Source organism: Mastomys coucha, unplaced genomic scaffold, assembly GCF_008632895.1.
Source record: "Mastomys coucha isolate ucsf_1 unplaced genomic scaffold, UCSF_Mcou_1 pScaffold5, whole genome shotgun sequence".
Lineage (NCBI taxonomy): Eukaryota > Metazoa > Chordata > Mammalia > Rodentia > Muridae > Mastomys > Mastomys coucha.
In genome coordinates, this window is record NW_022196911.1 from 24,396,686 (window position 1) to 24,415,461 (window position 18,776).

The following is an 18,776-nucleotide window of genomic DNA, read 5'->3' on the forward strand; positions in this document are numbered from 1 at the left end:
AAAAAAAAAAAAAGAACCCGAGGGGTTCCCTCAGATCAAAATGGAGGCAGACCTAGGCATCTGAGCCCTTTCCTGGTCTCTCAAACAGGCTGGTGGCTGGTGGAGAACAAGGATCAGCAGATAGCCTGGTTTCCAGCTCCCTACCTGGAGGAGGTAGCAAAGGGCCAAGGCCAGGAGTCAGGCCTGGCTTGGCAAGCCAGTGGTATGAGCCCATCCCTACTATAAACTCACCACTATGAATGGACCTTTGGCACAGCCAAGACCACGCCCAGGAGGGAGGTAGTAGTAGGGCACTAGGCATGTGGGTGCATGTTGAGCCAGGAGAAAGCCCAAGTGGGATTCAGAGCAGTCCAGGGTACCTGGAGGCAACCCCAGAGAAAGGTGGTGACCCTGGCCTTGCATCTCACAGTGACCCCCCAAATACCTATCCCAGGGAGGCAGTTCTGTGCTACCCAGGCCTATGACGGCAGCCGCCCTGATGAGCTATCTGTGCCCTCAGGGGCATGTGTAAATGTGCTGGAAATCTCAGACCGAGGCTGGTGGCTATGCAGGTACAGCGAGGTGTGTGTGTGTGTGTGTGTGTGTGTGTGTGTGTGTGTGTGGTGGAACAGTGGCAGGCCCCGCCTGGTGGGACAGGAACATAGTAAATCCTTAACCAAGCCCTGCTTTTCTTGCAGGTATAAGGGTCGGACAGGCCTACTCCCTGCAGTGTTGCTGAAACCTGAAGGGCTGGGCTCCCTCCTGGGCAGGCCAGGGCTCCCAGACAGCAGTGGGGCAGATGAGGTGGCTGAGGACAGGACCATTCCCCCTGTAGTGCCGACTCGTCCCTGTATGAGTGCCATCCAGAGCAGATGCTGCTCCATCACCCGCAGGGCACTGGAACAGGAACAAGGGGCCCGGGTTCCCCCTTGAGGATTGTATTGCCCCGCAGAGAGGTTATACTGTCAAAACCCTGATCCAGACCTCCCTAAAAAAGCAGGATGAGGGATGGGCTCTATGGCTGGCAGGGCCATGGGCCAGCCAACTTTCTAGTTCCTCTAAATAAAACTGGAATGATTTCACCCAAATCGCTGTGCACTAAGGGACTGAGGCAGGGGTAGGCTTGAATTCCTACAGATGACGCCTTGCTTGGCCAAGTGTGGCCAAGGATTTTGGGAGGGATTGATCAGATTCACATGAGAAGCCAAGTTAGAAAAGTAACTTTTATGTGTTTCACAGGGCTGGAGGAGCTGCAGCAGGGAGTGGGGACAGCTTCATGTTGTGCCACAAGAAGTCCAAGAAGGTGGCTGCTTGTAGTGTCCTACTTAACCGCTGATAGTGCCGCTCTAGAGGAAGACAGAGGAGGCTCAGGCTCGGGTAGGGGTTGTCTGTGAGCCCACCAGGAGCATCCCTGGACCCAGGGTCATGTCACATACCAGTGTAGGGCAGCAAGGCCTCCAGCGCCCCCCGCACCCCCTCGTAGGCCAGAAGCTCCTCGGGAGCCTCATGCTGCAGCAGCACACTGAGCACAGCCTGGGCTTCATGGCAATGTCTGGAATTTGTGTTCCACGTGACACAGAAGCGCAGCAGGGCCTCTGTAGGTAACAGATGGTCACTAACCCCATTCTGCCCACCAGGCTATCCCCATCCCCAGCCTGGTTCCTTCCAGCCTGCCCACTACCTTTCTGGTCTCTTCGAAGTCGGAGTACAGTAACTTCCAGCTTCTCACAGGCCTCAGGATCCCTCCGGATGGCTAGGAGAGGAAAGTCTGAGCTTGAGGAAAGGGCTCATCAATCCCTGGAGCCTCCCCCACCCCAGCCTCCTCCTGGGGCACACTGACCCTGGATAACAGTCAACACAGTATGGGGACGGTCCAAAGAGATGGCAAGGCCTAGTGCCCGGAGATACCGCTTCTCATGAAGCAGGTTGTCCAGTTCTTGTTGCCTGGGGGGACAGAGGAAAGGACATGGTCACTCAGAGACCCCTGGCTGAGCCTGAGCACCCATAAGTATGAATCCCACCTCAACCCATTTCCTGTGCTGCACAGCAGGAACATATAGGGGCTGCTGCTGCTGCTAGATGCAGGAACTGGTACTGCTAGGAGATGCAAGGGATGCTGCTCCTGAGGGGATGCAGCGGGGTCTACCCAGCCCAGACTCACTTGATCACCTGCTCTTCCCGTTTGGCCTGCTCTTCTGCCTGCTCGGCTTCTGTCACATCCTGGGATCAAATCAGGGTCAGACAAGTGTTGTCCCCAGTGTTGTCCTTTGCCCTGCTTCATCCCACCCCCACCCTGTAGGGTTCAAACCTTCCAGAGAATGATTCGGGAGTCACTGCCACCAGTGATGGCATGATCATCCAGTCGGCTGCAGTGTAGCCCCCAGACCTTGTCCTCGTGAGCATCCAGGGTCCGCACACACTCGTTGCTCTTAATGGTCCACAGCTTCAGGAGCCCATCAGAGCCACTGAGGTTGAGAATGGAAGGGCTCAGTGTAGGGGCATGTCCCTCAGCATGCACCCCCAGCTGACTCCTAGCCCACTCACCTAGACAGCAGCTGTGAGCCACGGCTCACAAAGGCCACCTTCAGTACAGAAGCATCGTGTCCCTCAAATGTCTGCAGGGGGGAGACAGAGGACCCAAGTGTTATGGGTATGAGAAGGTATATTACTACAGAGGGGACTGAGGGGGAGGGAACACTTACCTTGAGACAACTGAAGTCCTGCAGTGCCCAGAGCTTGATGGTGCCATCAGCAGAAGCTGTGGCCAGCACCTGGTCGGTGGGTGAGAACTGGACATTCCAGAGGCCACGTCGGTGGCCTGTAAAAACACCTAACAGTTGGCACTGAGGCAAGGCCCAGAGCTTAGCTGTGCGATCCTGTGAGCCTGTTGCTAACAGCTTATCATTGGGGGAGACAGCCAAACTGTTGATGTCCTGGTGATGAAAGCAGGTAGCAAAACTTAGACACCCATCTCAGCAAAGGCTCAGCCACACCCCATCCCAGAGGCCATGTGTGGTTGGCTACTTTGTCGTGGCAGCGCTGAGTGGTCTGGGCCTGTAGAAGCATGGGGCCACTGTCCACAGCTGTGTTCTTGGAGAGCAGAGCTTCAGGGAGGGGCCAGAGCTTCACAGTACAGTCCTGACTGCCCGTCACCAGGAAAGATTCTTTTAGTCTGTATCCAACAAGAAAGACGGGGACACTGCTCAGACTGCAGTGCACTAAGAGCTGCCCTCTGCCCCACGGACTAGAAGGATCATCTCAGCAGACTGGCCAACACCACCCCCAAATGCCTCTGCCTATCCCATCAGCCCTCAGTACCTAGCAACTGGTGCCAAGCACAGGTCAAGCTCTTTTTTTTCTGTTTTTGTTTGTTTTTTTTTTTTGGTTTTTTGAGACAGGGTTTCTCTGTGTAGCCCTGGCTGACCTGGAATTCACTCTGTAGACCAGGTTGGCCTCCAACTCAGGAATTCGCCTGCCTCTGCCTCCCAAGTGCTGGGATTAAAGGTGTATGCCACCACTGCCCAGCATAGGGTCAAGCTCTTAATGAAGGGTCACCTTCTCCAGTAGGATCTCATTCAGAGTCATTCTCCTCATTTCACACCCTTTCCACTTTGTCTACCTTCCAAGGGCACCTGAGTCTCCCTGGGCCTCTTCTCTGATCCATATCTTTGCTAAAGCCCCATAGCTGGCCAAATGAACACACTCATTCTCTACCCTGTGCTAGAACTCAGTAATTTGGGCCTCCCCCTCCTTGGATACCCCTGGACCCAGTCTTGATCCACTACCTAGAACAGCAGATGGTGCCCACACTGTGTGTGTGGCCTGAGCCCTGAGCTACACAGACCACCTGGCCAGCCTTGTTCATCTTCCAGATGCGTATGCTCTGATCCTGTGGAAAGTAGGGGTTGGAGAGATGATGGGTCATTTTCTTGCCTTGGTTTTCACTTAGGAAGCCTGCCCCCCCATCCCCCCTCCCTCCCTCATCCTTTCTTCCCTCTCCCTTTCCCTCTTTCTCTCTCAGTTTTTCAAGACAAGGTTCCCTATGTAGCCCTAGCTGTCCTCGAACTCACAAAGATCCACCTGCCTCTACCCCCAACCCCCAAGTGCTGGGATTAAAGGTGTGTGCCACCACTACCCAGCTGCCATCATATCTCTTCTGGGGTCTCACCTTGGCACAGCTGGCAAAGAGCCGCCCCTTCTGGAACACATCCAGGGCCAGGACAATGTCTGGGAGAGAGGGGGGAATGGTCAGAGAACGTGTATCAAGGAGACAGGGAAGGGAAACTATCAGCTCCAGGCTCAGGACTTGCCTGTGTGACCATGGAGGATCTGACAGGCCAACGTCTGCAGCTCAAACACCTTCAGGCAAGGGCTGTTAGAAGCCACGATGATGTGGGAGTCATTGGGCCCCAGGAACCGAACATCCAATACCTCCTCGCTATAGCCAGCAAACTGTGGGAGTCGGGAAGGTCATGAGTGAGGGCCTGCATGCAAAGAAGCCTACCTCGAAGGCCCTGCACCAGGCAGGTGCAAATGCGCACCTGTTTCTGCAACTGTAAGGAATGTGCCTCATAGAGAAGCAGGTTGTGATCGGCAGTGACGGTGAGGAGCAGGCCAGCAGCACGGGCCAGGGTACAATGGGTCATTTCCTGCCGTAGGCCTGGCATGTGTGGCTGAGTGTACACACACTGCCCAGAAGCTGCCTCCCACACACGAAGGATCCCTGTAGGAGAACAAGGGTTGTTGAAGGATGAGGTCCACAGGCTTCCCCCAGCCCCTGGTCCATGTGTGGCCAGTCCCCAACACCTTGGTCCCCAGCTGTTAAGAAGTGTAGGCCTGAGCTCTTCACACCCAGCGCAGGAGCCGGCTCTTCGGGCAGTAGCACAGAGGCCTCCACGCTCTGTTGATGAACAAGATTAGACAAGCCAAGATACAGCCAAGTAGCCCATCCCTGGCCCTGGCCTGCAGCCACTCATACCTCAAACACTGGCACCGTCCTTGTAGTCTGGTAGCTCTGAAGGTCCCAAACTATGCAGATCTTGTCACGGCCAGAGCTGAGAAGAAACAGGTCCCTCTGTTACAGTCTCAGCCTTGGCTTCCCCTTTCCACCCACCAGTAGCCAGCCACTAACCTGAGCATAGTGTGGCCATCCTCACTAAAGGATAGAGAAGTGACAGCACTATAGTGTGCAGTCAGGATAGCCAGACACGAGCGGTCCTGCAGTGACCACACGCGGATAGAAGTGTCCACAGCTGAGGAGAAGAGCAGCAGGCGAGTGGGGTCTGGATGGAAGGCCACCAAACTGAAAGCAGGGACAAACAAATGAGCTGGACTTCCACGCGGGGTGCCTCTGCCCATCCTTCCTCCACCACCCTACTCACTGCACGACACCAGGCGAGCCTCGAAAGTGGTGTGTCCCATAATGTTGCACAATGTCCCAGACCCGTACAGCTCCATCACAGCCGCCTGTAGGAATGTGTTTGAGGTTAAGGGTGTACGGAATCCTGCCCTAGTGTCCCCCCAGCACACCCACCTAGCTGGGGTCCTACCTGTGGCTAACAGTGTAGAGGTGGCATCAAAAGCCATGGAGGCCACAGGAGCTATGTGTATCGCCTTCCACAGGCGAGTGACAGTGCCTTCTCGCCAGGCCCACTGAGCTAGCAGCAGTGCCCTGCTGGCTGTTACCAGGACCTGGGGGAGGGTGTGGAATAGTGAAAATGGCAGATAATAGATGCTTGCCAATTCAGTGTGGAAGGGAAGTACCGGAGCTTACTCACCGCCCCTACCCAACTTACTTCATCATCAGGACTGAGGTCAAAGGCAGTAATGTCCTCTTGGTCCTCCTAAGGGAAGAGTGGACGGATAGAACCCCATAAGAACATGCTGCCCTTCCCAAGGCCATATAGAACCCCATAAGAACATGCTGCCCTCCCAGCTAGCCTCTCACATCTGCCCCAGTCTATCCTTACCTGCTCCAGGCTCCGAAGCAAAGCCCCCAAGGCCACATCCAGGATGTTGACTTTGGAACCACAGACACAAAAGAGGTAATGGCCAGTCTGGTCCAGCTAGGGACAAAAGGGTCTCAGTCAAGGAACTACTCAGTACTTCCTGCCCTACCCCCAACCCCTATCCTAATTGCCCCTGGGGATAGTTACCTGTGCTTTCCCACCCTTGTAGAAAGGTTCAATCTTTCGCTCAACAGCATAGCTGAGAAGAGAATAGGATGCTGAGTGACAGCCTAAGGTCCTTGCCCTAGTGCCCAGTACAGCGGATGCTCTCCCAGAGATGAGCCAAATCCTTGCCCTTGCAGAGTGCCCAGGAACTCAGGGGTGAAAAACAAGTATCTCCGTGGGAGGATGTTTCAGATTATGGAGAGGCTGAGACCCAGAGCTAGCTGGTGAGCATGCCTCAGTGGCTTTCATGGGGTCAACAAACATGCTGAAGAGATGGGCCGGACTGAGGTGGAGGAAACCCAACATCCCAGGTTTCAGCATAGAGGTCTTTTGGAGGCTCCCTACTAGCTGTGGGAGGCCAAGAAAAGGTAATGTACTCTCAAAGTCTTGACCAGTGAGGCCCAACATGCCACCATACTCCGCCAACTCCAACGCTGCCCTCTTTCCCTCTCTCTACTGCTTTGGTCCAAGCCAAGCCAATGAAGTTTCCTAGGAGGTGATGGTGGTGGCCATTCCAGGCCCCTTACTGGACTGGGTTTCTTTCTTTTCTTTCTTTCTTTTTTCTTTTCTTTTCTTTTTTTCTTTTTTTTTTTTCCAGACAGGGTTTCTCTGAGTAGCCCTGGCTGTCCTGGAACTCACTCTGTAGACCAGGCTGGCCTCCAACTCAGAAATCCGCCTGCCTCTGCCTCCCAAGTGCTGGGATTAAAGGCGTGCACCTCCACTGCCTGGCTTTTCCTCACTGGGTTTCATACCTACGCTTTCATCTCTGTTGTCTAATGCCATCTAGAACAACGGAGGGGTGTCTCTACAGTGCTTAAAACTTCCCCTCCTTTCACACCTCACATGCTTCTGTGACAGTATTCTCTGCCTTGCCCAGAAGGACTTTTGCCTATCTTTCTTAATGGTCAACACCACAGAGCCACTACTTCTAGTCCAGGTCCTATAACAGGTCATCTGCCTCTACCCTCTATTTGGGCTGGGCTGGTCTTCCCAAATTTAAATGCCCTGCCCTCCAAGCCCCTAAGTCCAGTTCGTGGAAGTCTGCCCACCCAAATAAAACCAGCTTCCGAGACTCTGCAACCAGTTAACCCATCAACAGAGATGCTGTCAGCACCGAGGCTTTTCTTCGTTAGGGCTTGCTTGCCATAATTCAATCTACTCAATGACAGATGGAAATTATCTATCTGAAAACTACACGCTATGGATAAAGGCAGAGCCTCTTCCTATCCTAGCACTAAATAGCAGCTGTTCACAGGGGAGCTGACTGAGCACAGGACTCAGAGACCCTGCTATCACTATCCATCCACACCCCTCCTAAACTCCTGGCTCCCTTTTCCGGTCCCTCCCCATTTCCCTTCGCGGTCGGCGGGCGCCTCCTCCGAGAACTTACTTGGCTTTGAAGCGGCACAATCCCGCCGCAGTCTCGGCCATGTCCCAGGGCAGAGCTCGCCTCCAAGCTCAGCAGCCTTTCCCGGCGTGGAACAGCCAGTGAGCTACTCTGTACTTCCAGGCACGTGGTGATGACGTCACGAGCCGCAACGACTGACGCCATCAGCGCGCGCCGGGAGACCCTTTACACTGGGAACCGACTTCTGCATCTAGAAGTAGAAGCGGAAGGCGTGTTTCTATTGTGGAGGCTGGCAGCTGGCAGTAGAACGTCTAATTTACTATTTTCATTGTGTATGTTTTTCTTTTCTTTTGGTTTTGCGAGACAAGATGCCTTTTAGAACAACGGATTGGTGTCTCGGCGGTGCTTAAAGCTTTCCTCCCCCCCCTTTCTTTTGTGTTTTTTTTTTTCCTTTTTTTTTTTTTTTTTTGGTTTTTGAGACAACGTTACTCTTTGTAGACCTGGCTGTCCTGGAACTCACTCTGTAGACCAGGCTGGCCTCGAACTCAGAAATCCACCTGCCTCTGCCTCCCAAGTGCTGGGATTAAAGGCGTGCGCCACCACTGCCCGGCGTTTTCTTTTCATTAAAAATTAATTTGCAGGTGCTGGCCGCTCTTCCAGAGGTCCTGAGTTCAATTTCCAGCAAGTACATGGTGACTGACAACCGTTTATAATGCGATTTTCTGGCATGCAGGTGTACATGCAGATAGAGCACTTATGTACATACATTTTTTAAGAAATTAACTTGCATCCTGGAGAGATGGCTGGGGCTCAGTGGTTAAGAGTGCTGACTGCTTCTCCAGAGATCCTGCGTTGAATTTACAGCAAATACATGGTGGCTCACAACCATCTATAATGAGATCTGGTGCCCTCTTCTGGCCTGCAGGCATACATGCAGGGAGAACACTGGATACATAAATAAATATTAAAAAGAAAATTAATTGACATTCAGTAAGCAGAGGCAGGTGGATCTCCGAGTTCAGGGACAGTCTTGTCTATAGCATAAGTTTCAACACAGCCAAAGCTACATGGAAAAACCCTGTCTCAGAAAAAAAACTGATTAAGAAAGAGTCTGGTTATGTATTGTTAGTTTTAGGCTGGTCTGGAATTGTGTGATAATCTAGACAGGCTTCAGGCTCAAGCTCTATCTGTCTCAGCATCTCTGATACCCTCAAGTTATCACTTAGCGTGTATGTGTGTGCCACACGTCTGCCTGCTCCACATAGCATATGCATATAGAGAGGGGACATGGAGATAGCTTCCTTTCTTCCACTGTGTAGAGAAACTCAGATCATCAGGCTTGGCAGCAGTTACTCAGTGAGACATCTCCCTGGCCCAGTGTGTGTGTGTGTGCTAAGAAAACCCCAATACAATTCTTACTACCTAGTCATGCCCCCTCTTTCTACCTGCATATCAGGGAATGTCTAGCTCCAAGTCACTCACAGAAATGAAGATATTCAATGGGCAGTGGTGGCACACGCCTTTAATCCCAGCACTTGGGAGGCAGAGGCAGGCGGATTTCTGAGTTTGAGGCCACCCTGCTCTACAGAGTGAGTTCCAGGACAGCCAGGGCTACAGAGAAACCCTGTCTTGAAAAGCCAAGAAAGAAAGAAAGAAAGAAAGAAAGAAAGAAAGAAAGAAAGGAAGGAAGGAAGGAAGGAAGGAAGGAAGAAAGGAAGGAAGGAAGGAAAGAAAGAAAGAGAGAAGGAAAGAAAGAAAGAAAGGATGATATTCTAAAAAAGATTCTTATACTGGCTGAGAGATGGCTCGGCAGGTTAGAGTACTTGTTTTTGAAGAGGACCTAGATTTGATTCCCAGTATTCATATGATGACCCACAACTGTCCATAACTTCATTCATTCCCAGGGTAGCCAATGCCCTCTTTTGACTCCTTATGGCACCAGTAATGCACGTGGCTCATATATAAACATGTGAGGTAAAACATTCATACACATAAAGCTAAAATCCTATGGGGCAAGCAGTTGTATTAAGATTTCATTTCACCTTAAAAGAAATGCTTATTTAAAAAAAAAAAAGGAAGAATGAAGACCCCCCAGAAGTAGACTAAACAATGCTTGTTAACTTTAAATTCTCTGAGTGTTAATGAGAAAGAAACAGTGACTGGCGCACACTGGGTTATAGAAAAAAAAAAAACTTGTGCAGTTTAACCAGCCTGTATATGATAAGGCTGTGTTAACAACAGAGTGGACATCAGTGAATGCATTGTATTAGGTTTGTGAATCCTGTGCAGTTTAACCAGCCTGTATATGATAAGGCTGTGTTAATATCAGAGTGGAATCGGCCTGTATATTATAAGGCTGTGTTAACATCAGAGTGGACATCAGTGAATGGATTGTGCCCTGTGCAGTTTAACCAGCCTGTATATTATAAGGTTGCATTAACATCAGAATGGGATCAGTCTGTATATTACAAGGCTGTGTTAATATCAGAATGGAAATCAGTGAATGCATTGTATTGGGTTTATGAATCCTGTGCAGTTTAACCAGCCTGTATATGATAAGGCTGTGTTAACATCAGAGTGGACATCAGTGTATGGACTGTGTCCTGTACAGTTTAATCAGCCTGTATATTATAAGGCTGTGTTAACATCAGAGTGGACATCAGTGAATGCATTGTATTGGGTTTGTGAATTTGTTTATATTTCCAAAGGAAATGGAAAACTTTGGATATCATCAAAGCTAATAAAGCTCAGAGTTGCCCAAAGGTCTTCTGAAAACTCTGGACGCTGACCCAAAAAGAGGAAACGAGAGCGTGACCAATCACTGCCTTCCTCTGCCAGCCAGAAAAGCTGGACAAGGAACATTCAACACTTAGCCACTGACAGGCCTGTGAGCAGGACTTTGGTCTCCTGTAAATACAGAGCCATCCACAATGCAGGGCAACAACAGGCTTCTGAGTAGGTTTGTGTGTGTGTGTGTGTGTGTGTTTTGTTTTTTGTTTTTTGTTTTTTGTTTTTTGTTTTTTTTTGAGACAGGGTTTCTCCGTGTAGCCCTGGCTGTCCTGGAACTCACTCTGTAGACCAGGCTGGCCTTGAACTCAGAAATCCACTGCCTCTGCCTCCCAAGTGCTGGGATTAAAGGCGTGCGCCACCACTGCGCTGCTATGAGTAAGTTTAAAACAGACTATGCTGAATACCACATCCTGTAAGCTCAAGTCAGGACTACAAGCTGAAGTTTCATGGAGCTGGTGACAGATTAAGAGACTTCAATGAGGAACTTCAAGACACAAGACACTAGAAGATAAGATAGTCTGGGAGTAAAAGAGTCTCAGGGATCAGCACCCACATTACAGGGAGAAGCATCCCTGTTAGGTTCTTCTCTCTGCTATGGATGTGCCCCTGAGAGATCTACAGAAAGATCACATCAGACCCCTGAGAATGTTGGGAAAGACATTGGAAAGAATTGAGAAGCAGCTTCAAAACTGCATAAGTAGTAGCTAAAACAAATGGGGTCGGGGGATGTAGTATGAAATATTTTATATGCCTGGCCCTTTAAATGACCTTATACTCTTCAGTAACAGTTAATTCTTGGAAATGGGAGAGGATATAAAAGCGTAGCAGGGCTGCAGAGATGACTCAGCGGGTAAGAGCACTGACTGCTCTTCTGAAGGTCCAGAGTTCAAATCCCACCAACCACGTGGAGGCTCACAACCACCTGTAATGAAACCTGACTCCCTCTTCTGGCTGTACTTATGTATAATAAATCTTTGAACCGGGAGCGAGTGGGGTTGACCAGAGTGAGCAGAGGTTTCCAGGAACCACATGAAGGCTTACAACCATCTGTATAGCTACAGTGTACTCATACATAAAATAAATAAATCTTTTTTTTTTTTTTAAAGCCAGTAGTAGAGACTGAAAGTTGGAGGGGAGAGAGTAAGGAGTCTGAGAGTCATAGGAGAGAGACTAGTGGGATTGAGGAGAGGCAGGAGGGTCCAGGAGACTGAACAGCAGGGTCCAAGAAGACAGTGGACGCAGGGAGAAAGATGACTGTGTATGGCCAGAGAAGAGGAGAGATTGATCAGGCTGGAAATGAAGACGCTTGACAGTGTGCTGGGCTGGCTGACTGAGAGGACTGTGGGTGGCAGCTGAGCCAGGAGAAGCTGAGCTGAGCCAGGAGAAGCTGAGCTGAGCCAGAGAAGATAGTGTTAGGAGAGAGAAAAGGAGAATCCATAAAGAGCCCACAAAGGAGCTGAAGGACAGCAAACAAAACCGTTTTACAAATAGCTACAATAGTGAAAATGTCCCGGGGGCTGGAGAGATTGCTCAGTGGTTAAGAGCACTGACTGCCTTTCTGAAGGTCCTGAGTTCAAATCCCAGCAACCTTATGGTGGCTCACAACCATCCATAATGAGATCTGATGCCCTCTTCTGGGATGTCTGAAGACAGCTACAGTGTACTTACATATAATAAATAAATAAATCTTTAAAAAAAAAAAGATGTCCCTGCTTTCAACATTTAGCTTACTGAATATAAGTTTGGACCACAGATTGTGATCCCTGAGTTCGGTAAGGAGTTAAAAAGCTGGGTGTGATAAGGCATGCATGCCTTCAATCCCAGCACTTGGGAGGCAGAAGTGGGTGTATCTCTGAATTTGAAGGTTAGTCTGGTTTACATAGTTTCAGGCAGCCAGAAGAGTACAATGAGACCCTGTTTTAAAAAGACAAAACAAAAGACTGCCTGCTGAATACACACTTTCTGCCCATGAGACATTGCTTTGGACACTTGGACGATACTAGGGAAGAAAACAGACATCTTTTATTGTTTTGTATGTATGTATGGGAACCAGGTGTGTGCCTCCTGGCCTCAGAAGCTTTAAGAGAGGATCAGACCCCATGGAACTTGAGTAACAGACGGTTGTTATCGACCATGTAGGTGGTGCAATTAAGAAAACTGAGTCCTCTTTTAGAGCAGTCAGTGATCTTAACCTCTGAGACATCTTTTTTTTTTTTTTTTTTGGTTTTTCGAGACAGGGTTTCTCTGTACTGGGATTAAAAGGCGTGTGCCACCACCGCCCAGCTAACCTTTTGTTTTATTGAGACAGAGTCTATGTAGCCCTAGCTATCCTGGAAATTGGTATGTAGACCAGGTAGGCCTTAACTCACAGAGAGCCATCTGCCTCTGCCTCTGCCTCTGCCTCTGCCTCCAGAGTTCTAAAGGTATGCAGCACTATTCCTGGCTTAAAAATCTTGCTCTTACATAGCTCAATTTTCAGTGGACCAAGTAGGGTTTCCAGGGAGGAGAGAACATTCACAGTAGTTGAATACATATGTGTCAGTGCAGATTTAGCAAGGGAGGGCAGAGGGCCGCAGAGGGCCGCAGAGGGCTGCAGAGGGCTGCAGAGGGCCGGAAGGACCATTTTAAGGTAGGTAGTAAAGCTGCCTCACTGAGAAGCCAACACCTGAGCCATTGAAGTAGTGAAGCTGGAGGCCTGTGGTTTTCTCAGCAAGGTGCTTTGGGTTGAGAGCTGGTTGGCTGGGGGCGAGTGCAGAGGACACTAAGTACAAGAGAACACAGATTTCTTTGACTTCTATTCTTTGTTAGTGTTTTGAGTTATTTGTATTAACAGCGAGGAAGCTATTAGTCTGGTAGGAAGGTATAGAAAAGCCATGGAGAGAAAAGGTGGGTTAATGAAGAAGGGGAAACTTTGCAAGATGGGGAGAGAACTTAAGTGTCTGGGAGATGGAGGGGCGGTTGTGGCACAAAGCCCGAGCTACATCCTGTACAGAGAAATCCTGTCTCATTGGGCAAAAAGAAAGTCTGGGAGAACAATCTATGGGAGAAAGGGCAGTGTCTGATATGGAAGGTTTGCAGGGGTGACAAGGACAACAGAACACATAGAAGGCACAGAGGACTGGAGCTGTGAGGTGGACCAGGCCCGGGCTCAGCGTTTATTTAACTCCTCTATAAGACACCTTGGCCCTGCGCACCCCACATCTCAGCCTCCGGGGCAACCTCAGTCTCTTGCACCTGGCCATTCAGGAGCAGGGTATCATCCTCCAGGAAGTTGCTCAGCTGTGCCAGCTGCCGGCGGATGAGGTTGGTGGTGCGGTACACCCGGCGTACACGCCCCAGCAGGTTCAGCAGCAGGGTCCGGTTGCGCTCATGGCGTTGGACCCAAGCGTCACGTAGCTCGCGGTAGCAGTTGTGGCGCTCACCCTCCAAGGCAGCCAGGGTGGCTCCACAGCCTAAGGGGCAGCGCTGCTGTCTATTCTGCTGGCAATGCTGGCGGTGTTCATCTAGGACCCCACGCAGAACTTGCGCAGTGCAACCCTCATTGGGGCAGGCCATCAGCTCGAAGGGGCATGAGTTCTGATGCCCCTTGCGATGAGCCAGAGGGCATGTCACCAAGCAGCCAGCTGCAGCGTTCTTGCACTAGGGAGTATGAGAAAGCTCAGTATGTATTAAACTAGGTTAGCCACTGCTAGCTGGGGCTCCCAGGTAATCCCTAATCTATGATAATCCACAGACTATGAAACAAGTGAACGCTGGAGCCTCCTAAGCTTTTGTGATTCCAAGCTTCTACATTTTGTAAAGTTAGAGGGCTGAAGAGTTATGGCATTTCATCCCTGAGACTCATAATCTCCACATTATGCCTGAAGTTCTAAGGGACCCACACAGCAAGTGGTAGACCCATGATTCATACTCTTCTGCCATCTTTATGAGCTTTGGCCTATTCCTGGTTCTTTCTACCTCTTCTGGCTCTGTTTCTGACCCCTCTCCTCCCCACCTCCAAGGAGGACAGGAGTGGATGCTCAGAGATACCTTGACTTGTAGGCGGCCAATGGTTTTTCGGAGTTTATTCACTTGGACCATCTTTCTCCTTTTCACCTCTTTTCTACAGCATGGACAGGTGTTTTGTCTAGAAGGCATGAGTATGATGCTGGCAGTCATAAGCCTGCCAGAGCAAGCCTTCATGGGGTAACCAGCTAGTCCCTCCTTTCCATCTGGAGGCAGAACACTTGCCTGTACTCCCAACGCACCTGGCTAGCCACTGGAAGATGCACTTTTTGCAGAAGATGTGACTGCATGGTAACCTCATTGGCCTCTTGAGAACCCCATGGCAGATGGAACACAGGAAGTTGCAGTCAGGAGGGCTGGCAAAGAGGTTGAGATCGTACCCACCACTCTGCAAAGGCCAGGTCAGGGTTAAGGCCAAGGCTGCAAGCCCCTGCCACAGCACTCATACCAGCAATCTTTTAGTAGGGAGAACTGCTATACAAAGACACTTAAGGAGCTAGCCTTCTGTGGGGGCTGACTCCCAAGACTGTCAACTCCTGTCTGAAGAAGCTGAAATGTTTCTACTGCATACTAGTTAAGAGCCTTCTGAAAGTTTTCTGTCCCATAAAAGGACTGTCACCCATTCTCAGAGGGAAATAGAATCGATTTCTAGACAGCTGGGTACAAATCTCAGAGAGCTGGTGATGAGAGCAGGGGCTCACCATGATCTGTGTCTGAACGGCAGCTCCACTGAGACTAAGGGGTTCAGGAGACTCCGTTTGACAGCACGTGTGGACTGACATCACAGTGGCATTGTCCAGCATGGGCCAATCACAAACAGCTCTGGTCCAGAGCCCACTGGGACCTACCTCATGGCCACCTACCCTTTGCTTTTCCCTCCGAAGGTGAGTGGCCTCCACTCAGTAGTCTACGGATTCACTGTGTTGCCTTAGTTGTGGCTGATGGCTGCTGTCTAAGCAAGAGAACCAAGCTTCTAAAGGCTGGTTCCCTGAAGCCAGCAAAATCACAGTGGCGCCTCCACTGATGGGGTGGCCAGTTTAGATATTGACCTTCTCCACTAACATCCCTTCATCATGAGTTAAGTTCCAAAGTAGGAGGTCCATCCTGTGGGAAAGCCCAGAGGTTCTTCAATTGTTGACTGAAAGGCCTTGGTAGACAATGGAGTTATATATATATACAACTCCATTGTATATATATATATTGGAGTTTATATATATATGGTTCTCCATTGTGTGTATGTGTGCGTGTATCATATATATTGTGGTGTAGCCTTCTCCCCTCTGGGTAGAACATGGTCTCCATATTAGGACAGAGGTTACATTGGCCACGTAGCCACAGCAAAGATATAAGATAGGCCTAAGGCAACAGTAATGGAGGGGCTGACATTCGCTGAAGGTCTTCCTTTTAGCTAGGCCATGTCAATGGTACATTCCTTTGATCTTAATGGAGGCCAGCCTGATCTAAAGTGAGATCCAGGACAGCCAGAGCTACACAAAGAAATGCTGTTTCAAAACCCCTACCCCCAAGTCTCCTTTCAGGGGAAGGCCATCTTGGAAGCTACAAGAGTATACCCAAAGGCCACTCCAGGTAATCTGACAGGGTGGGACTTTGCTGTTGTGGGACTACACATGCTCAGTAAACTGAAAAATGTGGGGAAGATTGAGGGGTGGCCCCTCTGCTGAAAGGCAAGGAGGGGGCACCTTCTGATAATCTCCCTGCAGCTGAGGGCATAACCGCTCCATGAACCCAAGATGTTTTTGGAAGAAATTCAAGGCTCTTGTGAGAGCTGTGTGTGCAAGGGTCAAAGAAGCTAACCTCATGCACCTGGGCATGGGGAAAATATTTACTGCAAGATAATGAGAAATTGAGCATGCTCCTGCCGTGAGAAAACACCAAGAATTGTGCTATAAGATTGTTGTTAGATTCTATTTTTAGCCTCACTGTGTTTTACTATAAAAGACTTCTTACATTAAAGGCTTTTTGCCATTTGCCAATAGATCGGTAGTCCTCTTGTTCTCATTCAGTCGCCCTCTCTACTTCAGCATCACTCTTGTCTGCTGGATCTGACAAATGGTGCTGAAACCCGGGAACGCCCCCGGGGAAGAGCTGAAACACTGAGACTACAGGGACGACCACCCGTTACCAGACGGAGGCAGAAATTAAAAGTAAGTAACAGGGAGCGTGGGATTCCGAGAACAAGAGCATAAATCATGGGCAATACAATTGGGCCAGAAAGGGAATTGTTTGCTCACATTTTGCATAGTCTTTTATGTACTAGAGGAGTTAAAATAAATCTAGGATAGTTAAATTTTTAGATTTTGTACAGATTGTGCGTCCTTGGTTTCCTGAGGAAGGATCTATTAATATAGAGACATGGAATAAAATTGGAGAAAGAATTTGTGCTTTTTATGCTGCCCATGGACCTGAGAAGGTGCCTGTAGACACATTTGTCTTATGGTCACTTATAAAGGATTGTTTGAGAGGGGATTCAGAAATGGAAAAATGGAATTGAGTGACTAAAGGGAGTGTAAGAAAGAGTAGATCTTTTGAATCTCTTCCTCCACCTCCTCATCCTCCTCCAGCTGTCTCTTAAGCACCTCCTGTGCTCAAGGATCCCCCTAAGTATGAGCAGCCTGATCATCCTTTACCGGAAGGGAGAGAGGACAATAATTCAGATCCAGGTGAAGTAGATTGGGGAGACTTTGAGGAGGAAGTTGCTAGATATCATTCTAAGAAAGCATTTCTAGCTACTCCTTTAAAACAAGCTCCAAAACAATTTGCTGAGGTTAGAGGGAATTTGCTAGATATGACAAAAACCTTGAAGGAGATGCTTGATTCTCATACTTGTCCCTGCCCCACTAAGATATTTTTACAAAAAACTTATGAAGCTGTAAAGGAGTACGGATAAGCTCCGGCTCCTAATGCCTCTGCTGCAGAGTTGGAACAACGGATGCAATCGCATTCCAAGGCACCCCTTGCTGCCTGCCCTGCCATTATTAAGGAGGGATATACTCCCGCTCCTTCTACATTATTTGATCCTATATCTCCTTTGCAATTATCCTTAGGACAAGCCAAAAAAGCTAGAAAACCATTAAAAGGGTTCCAAGCCTATCCAGTTGTTCAAAGAGTTACACAAGCTGGACAGGTTATTAATGCTTATGAGCCAATACCTTATAAACAACTAAAAGAGCTAACGATGGCATGTTCACAATATGGGCCTACTGCCCCCTTTACTGTGGCAATTCTAGAAGCATTGGCTGCATCTCCCCTTCCTCCTGGAGCCTGGAAAATTTTATGTAAGGCAGTTTTATCAGGGAGGGGAATACTTGTTGTGGACAGATGATTATTCTGATATTTGTGGCCAATATGTTCAAGACCCTGCTGTTCGACAGAGAGGAATAACATTTGAACAATTAACAGGATCAGGGAAGTTTTTACAAATTCAAACTCAATTAAATCTTGATCCCCAGGTTTACAATTTAATCAGATGGGCAGCCATTAGAGCCTAGCATAAATTACCAAAATCTGGAAAAAAAAGAGAAGAATTATCTAAAATAAGACAAGGTCCTGATGAGCCTTTCCAAGAATTTGTATCTCGTTTGTTACAGGCTGCTTCTAGACTGATAGAGGATACTGATGTGGCTATGATATTAGTGAGGGAGTTAGCTTTTGAAAATGCAAATACTGTGTGTCAGTCTGCTTTGCGTCCCTGGAGAGGAAGAGCCACCTTAAATGATTATATTAAACTCTGTGCTGATATAGGTACTGGATATGTGCAGGGATTGTCCATGGCCGCTGGTATGAAAGGGAAAACATTACAAGAAATGCTGGCCACCCAATATAATAAGCAAAACAGACAAAACCCTGGCCCTCCAGGGAGTTGTTTTAATTGTGGACAATGAGGACATATAGCAAGAAATTGTCCCGGAGGAAAAAATGTTCCTCAGAAAAAGCCTACTGCACCTGGGTTATGTCCTAAATGTCAACAAGGAAGTCATTGGGCAAATGAGTGTCACTCTAAGAGAGATAGGGATGGTAATAAGATAACTGGGCAAAATTCGGAAAACGGACGTCGGGGCAGACAACAAATATATGGGGGCCTTCAATTCCAATGAGAAGAACCCACCCCAGCAACCCAACAACAAAAATCCATTCATGACCTCCTCCGGGCCACCTCAGACAGTGCTGGACTAGACCTCAGTACCACCACCCATGTCGTATTAATACCAGATATGGGTATGCAAGCCATTCCCACAGGCATTTATAGACCTTTACCCCGTGGTTTGTTTGGTTTAATACTAAGAAGTGGCTTTACTGGGCTGGAGAGATGGCTCAGTGGTTAAGAGCAGGGACTGTTCTTTCAGAGGTCATGAGTTCAAATCCCAGCAACCACATGGTGGCTCAAAACCATCTCTAATGAGATCTGATGCCCTCTTCTGGAGTGTCTGAAGATAGCTACAGTGTACTTAGATATAATAAAT

General features: G+C 49.0%; 4 protein-coding genes across 12 annotated transcripts in view; 2 read left to right on the forward strand and 2 right to left on the reverse strand.

Annotated features, from left to right (window-relative positions):
- Positions 1–1,067, forward strand: part of Noxo1 (NADPH oxidase organizer 1) — a 5,073-nt gene extending 4,006 nt beyond the window's left edge. For 6 of the 9 annotated variants that reach the window (XM_031351369.1, XM_031351368.1, XM_031351367.1 and 3 more), the window contains exons 7-9: positions 89–202; positions 410–551; positions 678–1,067. In XM_031351369.1, the coding sequence (XP_031207229.1) occupies positions 89–202; positions 410–551; positions 678–912 (491 nt within the window). In that variant the 3' untranslated portion in view covers positions 913–1,067. Of the gene's footprint in view, positions 1–88; positions 203–409; positions 562–677 lie in introns of all 9 variants that reach the window. The other 3 variants (XM_031351372.1, XM_031351374.1, XM_031351375.1) reach the window with 2 other exon arrangements.
- A 118-nt stretch (positions 1,068–1,185) lies between these two features.
- Tbl3 (transducin beta like 3) lies at positions 1,186–7,725 on the reverse strand. Its single transcript, XM_031351366.1, has 22 exons — positions 7,543–7,725; positions 6,135–6,186; positions 5,949–6,044; positions 5,775–5,822; positions 5,529–5,670; positions 5,361–5,445; positions 5,111–5,281; positions 4,958–5,033; positions 4,786–4,879; positions 4,521–4,702; positions 4,290–4,431; positions 4,148–4,206; positions 3,765–3,868; positions 3,004–3,151; positions 2,682–2,912; positions 2,524–2,594; positions 2,288–2,444; positions 2,141–2,199; positions 1,820–1,923; positions 1,661–1,732; positions 1,416–1,574; positions 1,186–1,325 (listed from the first exon to the last, which is right to left on the reverse strand). Exons 1-22 carry the CDS (start codon positions 7,581–7,583, stop codon positions 1,213–1,215), a joined length of 2,406 nt encoding a protein of 801 aa, XP_031207226.1. The 5' UTR covers positions 7,584–7,725; the 3' UTR covers positions 1,186–1,212.
- Positions 7,726–13,411: 5,686 nt separating this feature from the next.
- Positions 13,412–15,113, reverse strand: Rnf151 (ring finger protein 151). The gene is made up of 4 exons (XM_031351379.1): positions 14,997–15,113; positions 14,538–14,683; positions 14,320–14,416; positions 13,412–13,929 (listed from the first exon to the last, which is right to left on the reverse strand). Exons 1-4 carry the CDS (start codon positions 15,096–15,098, stop codon positions 13,459–13,461), a joined length of 816 nt encoding a protein of 271 aa, XP_031207239.1. The 5' UTR covers positions 15,099–15,113; the 3' UTR covers positions 13,412–13,458.
- Positions 15,098–18,776, forward strand: part of Rps2 (ribosomal protein S2) — a 12,218-nt gene continuing 8,539 nt past the window's right edge. Inside the window, exons 1-2 of the mRNA XM_031352037.1 lie at positions 15,098–15,179; positions 16,338–16,460. Coding sequence (XP_031207897.1) covers positions 15,147–15,179; positions 16,338–16,460 — 156 coding nt within the window. The 5' untranslated portion in view covers positions 15,098–15,146. The remainder of the gene's footprint in view (positions 15,180–16,337; positions 16,461–18,776) is intronic.

Excerpts from the sequence above, each read along its gene's own strand:
- Rnf151 (XM_031351379.1), bottom strand. The coding sequence starts at position 15,098 with ATGCTGGACAATGCCACTGTGATGTCAGTCCACACGTGCTGTCAAACG. Across the intron at positions 14,684-14,996 it reads CCGTTCAGACACAGATCATG|AGTGGTGGGTACGATCTCAA; the intron begins GTGAGCCCCTGC and ends TGGCCTTTGCAG. Across the intron at positions 14,417-14,537 it reads ATCTTCCAGTGGCTAGCCAG|ACAAAACACCTGTCCATGCT; the intron begins GTGCGTTGGGAG and ends CATGCCTTCTAG.
- Tbl3 (XM_031351366.1), bottom strand. The coding sequence starts at position 7,583 with ATGGCCGAGACTGCGGCGGGATTGTGCCGCTTCAAAGCCAA. Across the intron at positions 6,045-6,134 it reads ACAAGGGTGGGAAAGCACAG|CTGGACCAGACTGGCCATTA; the intron begins GTAACTATCCCC and ends TTTTGTCCCTAG. Across the intron at positions 4,703-4,785 it reads CTTAACAGCTGGGGACCAAG|GGATCCTTCGTGTGTGGGAG; the intron begins GTGTTGGGGACT and ends GTTCTCCTACAG.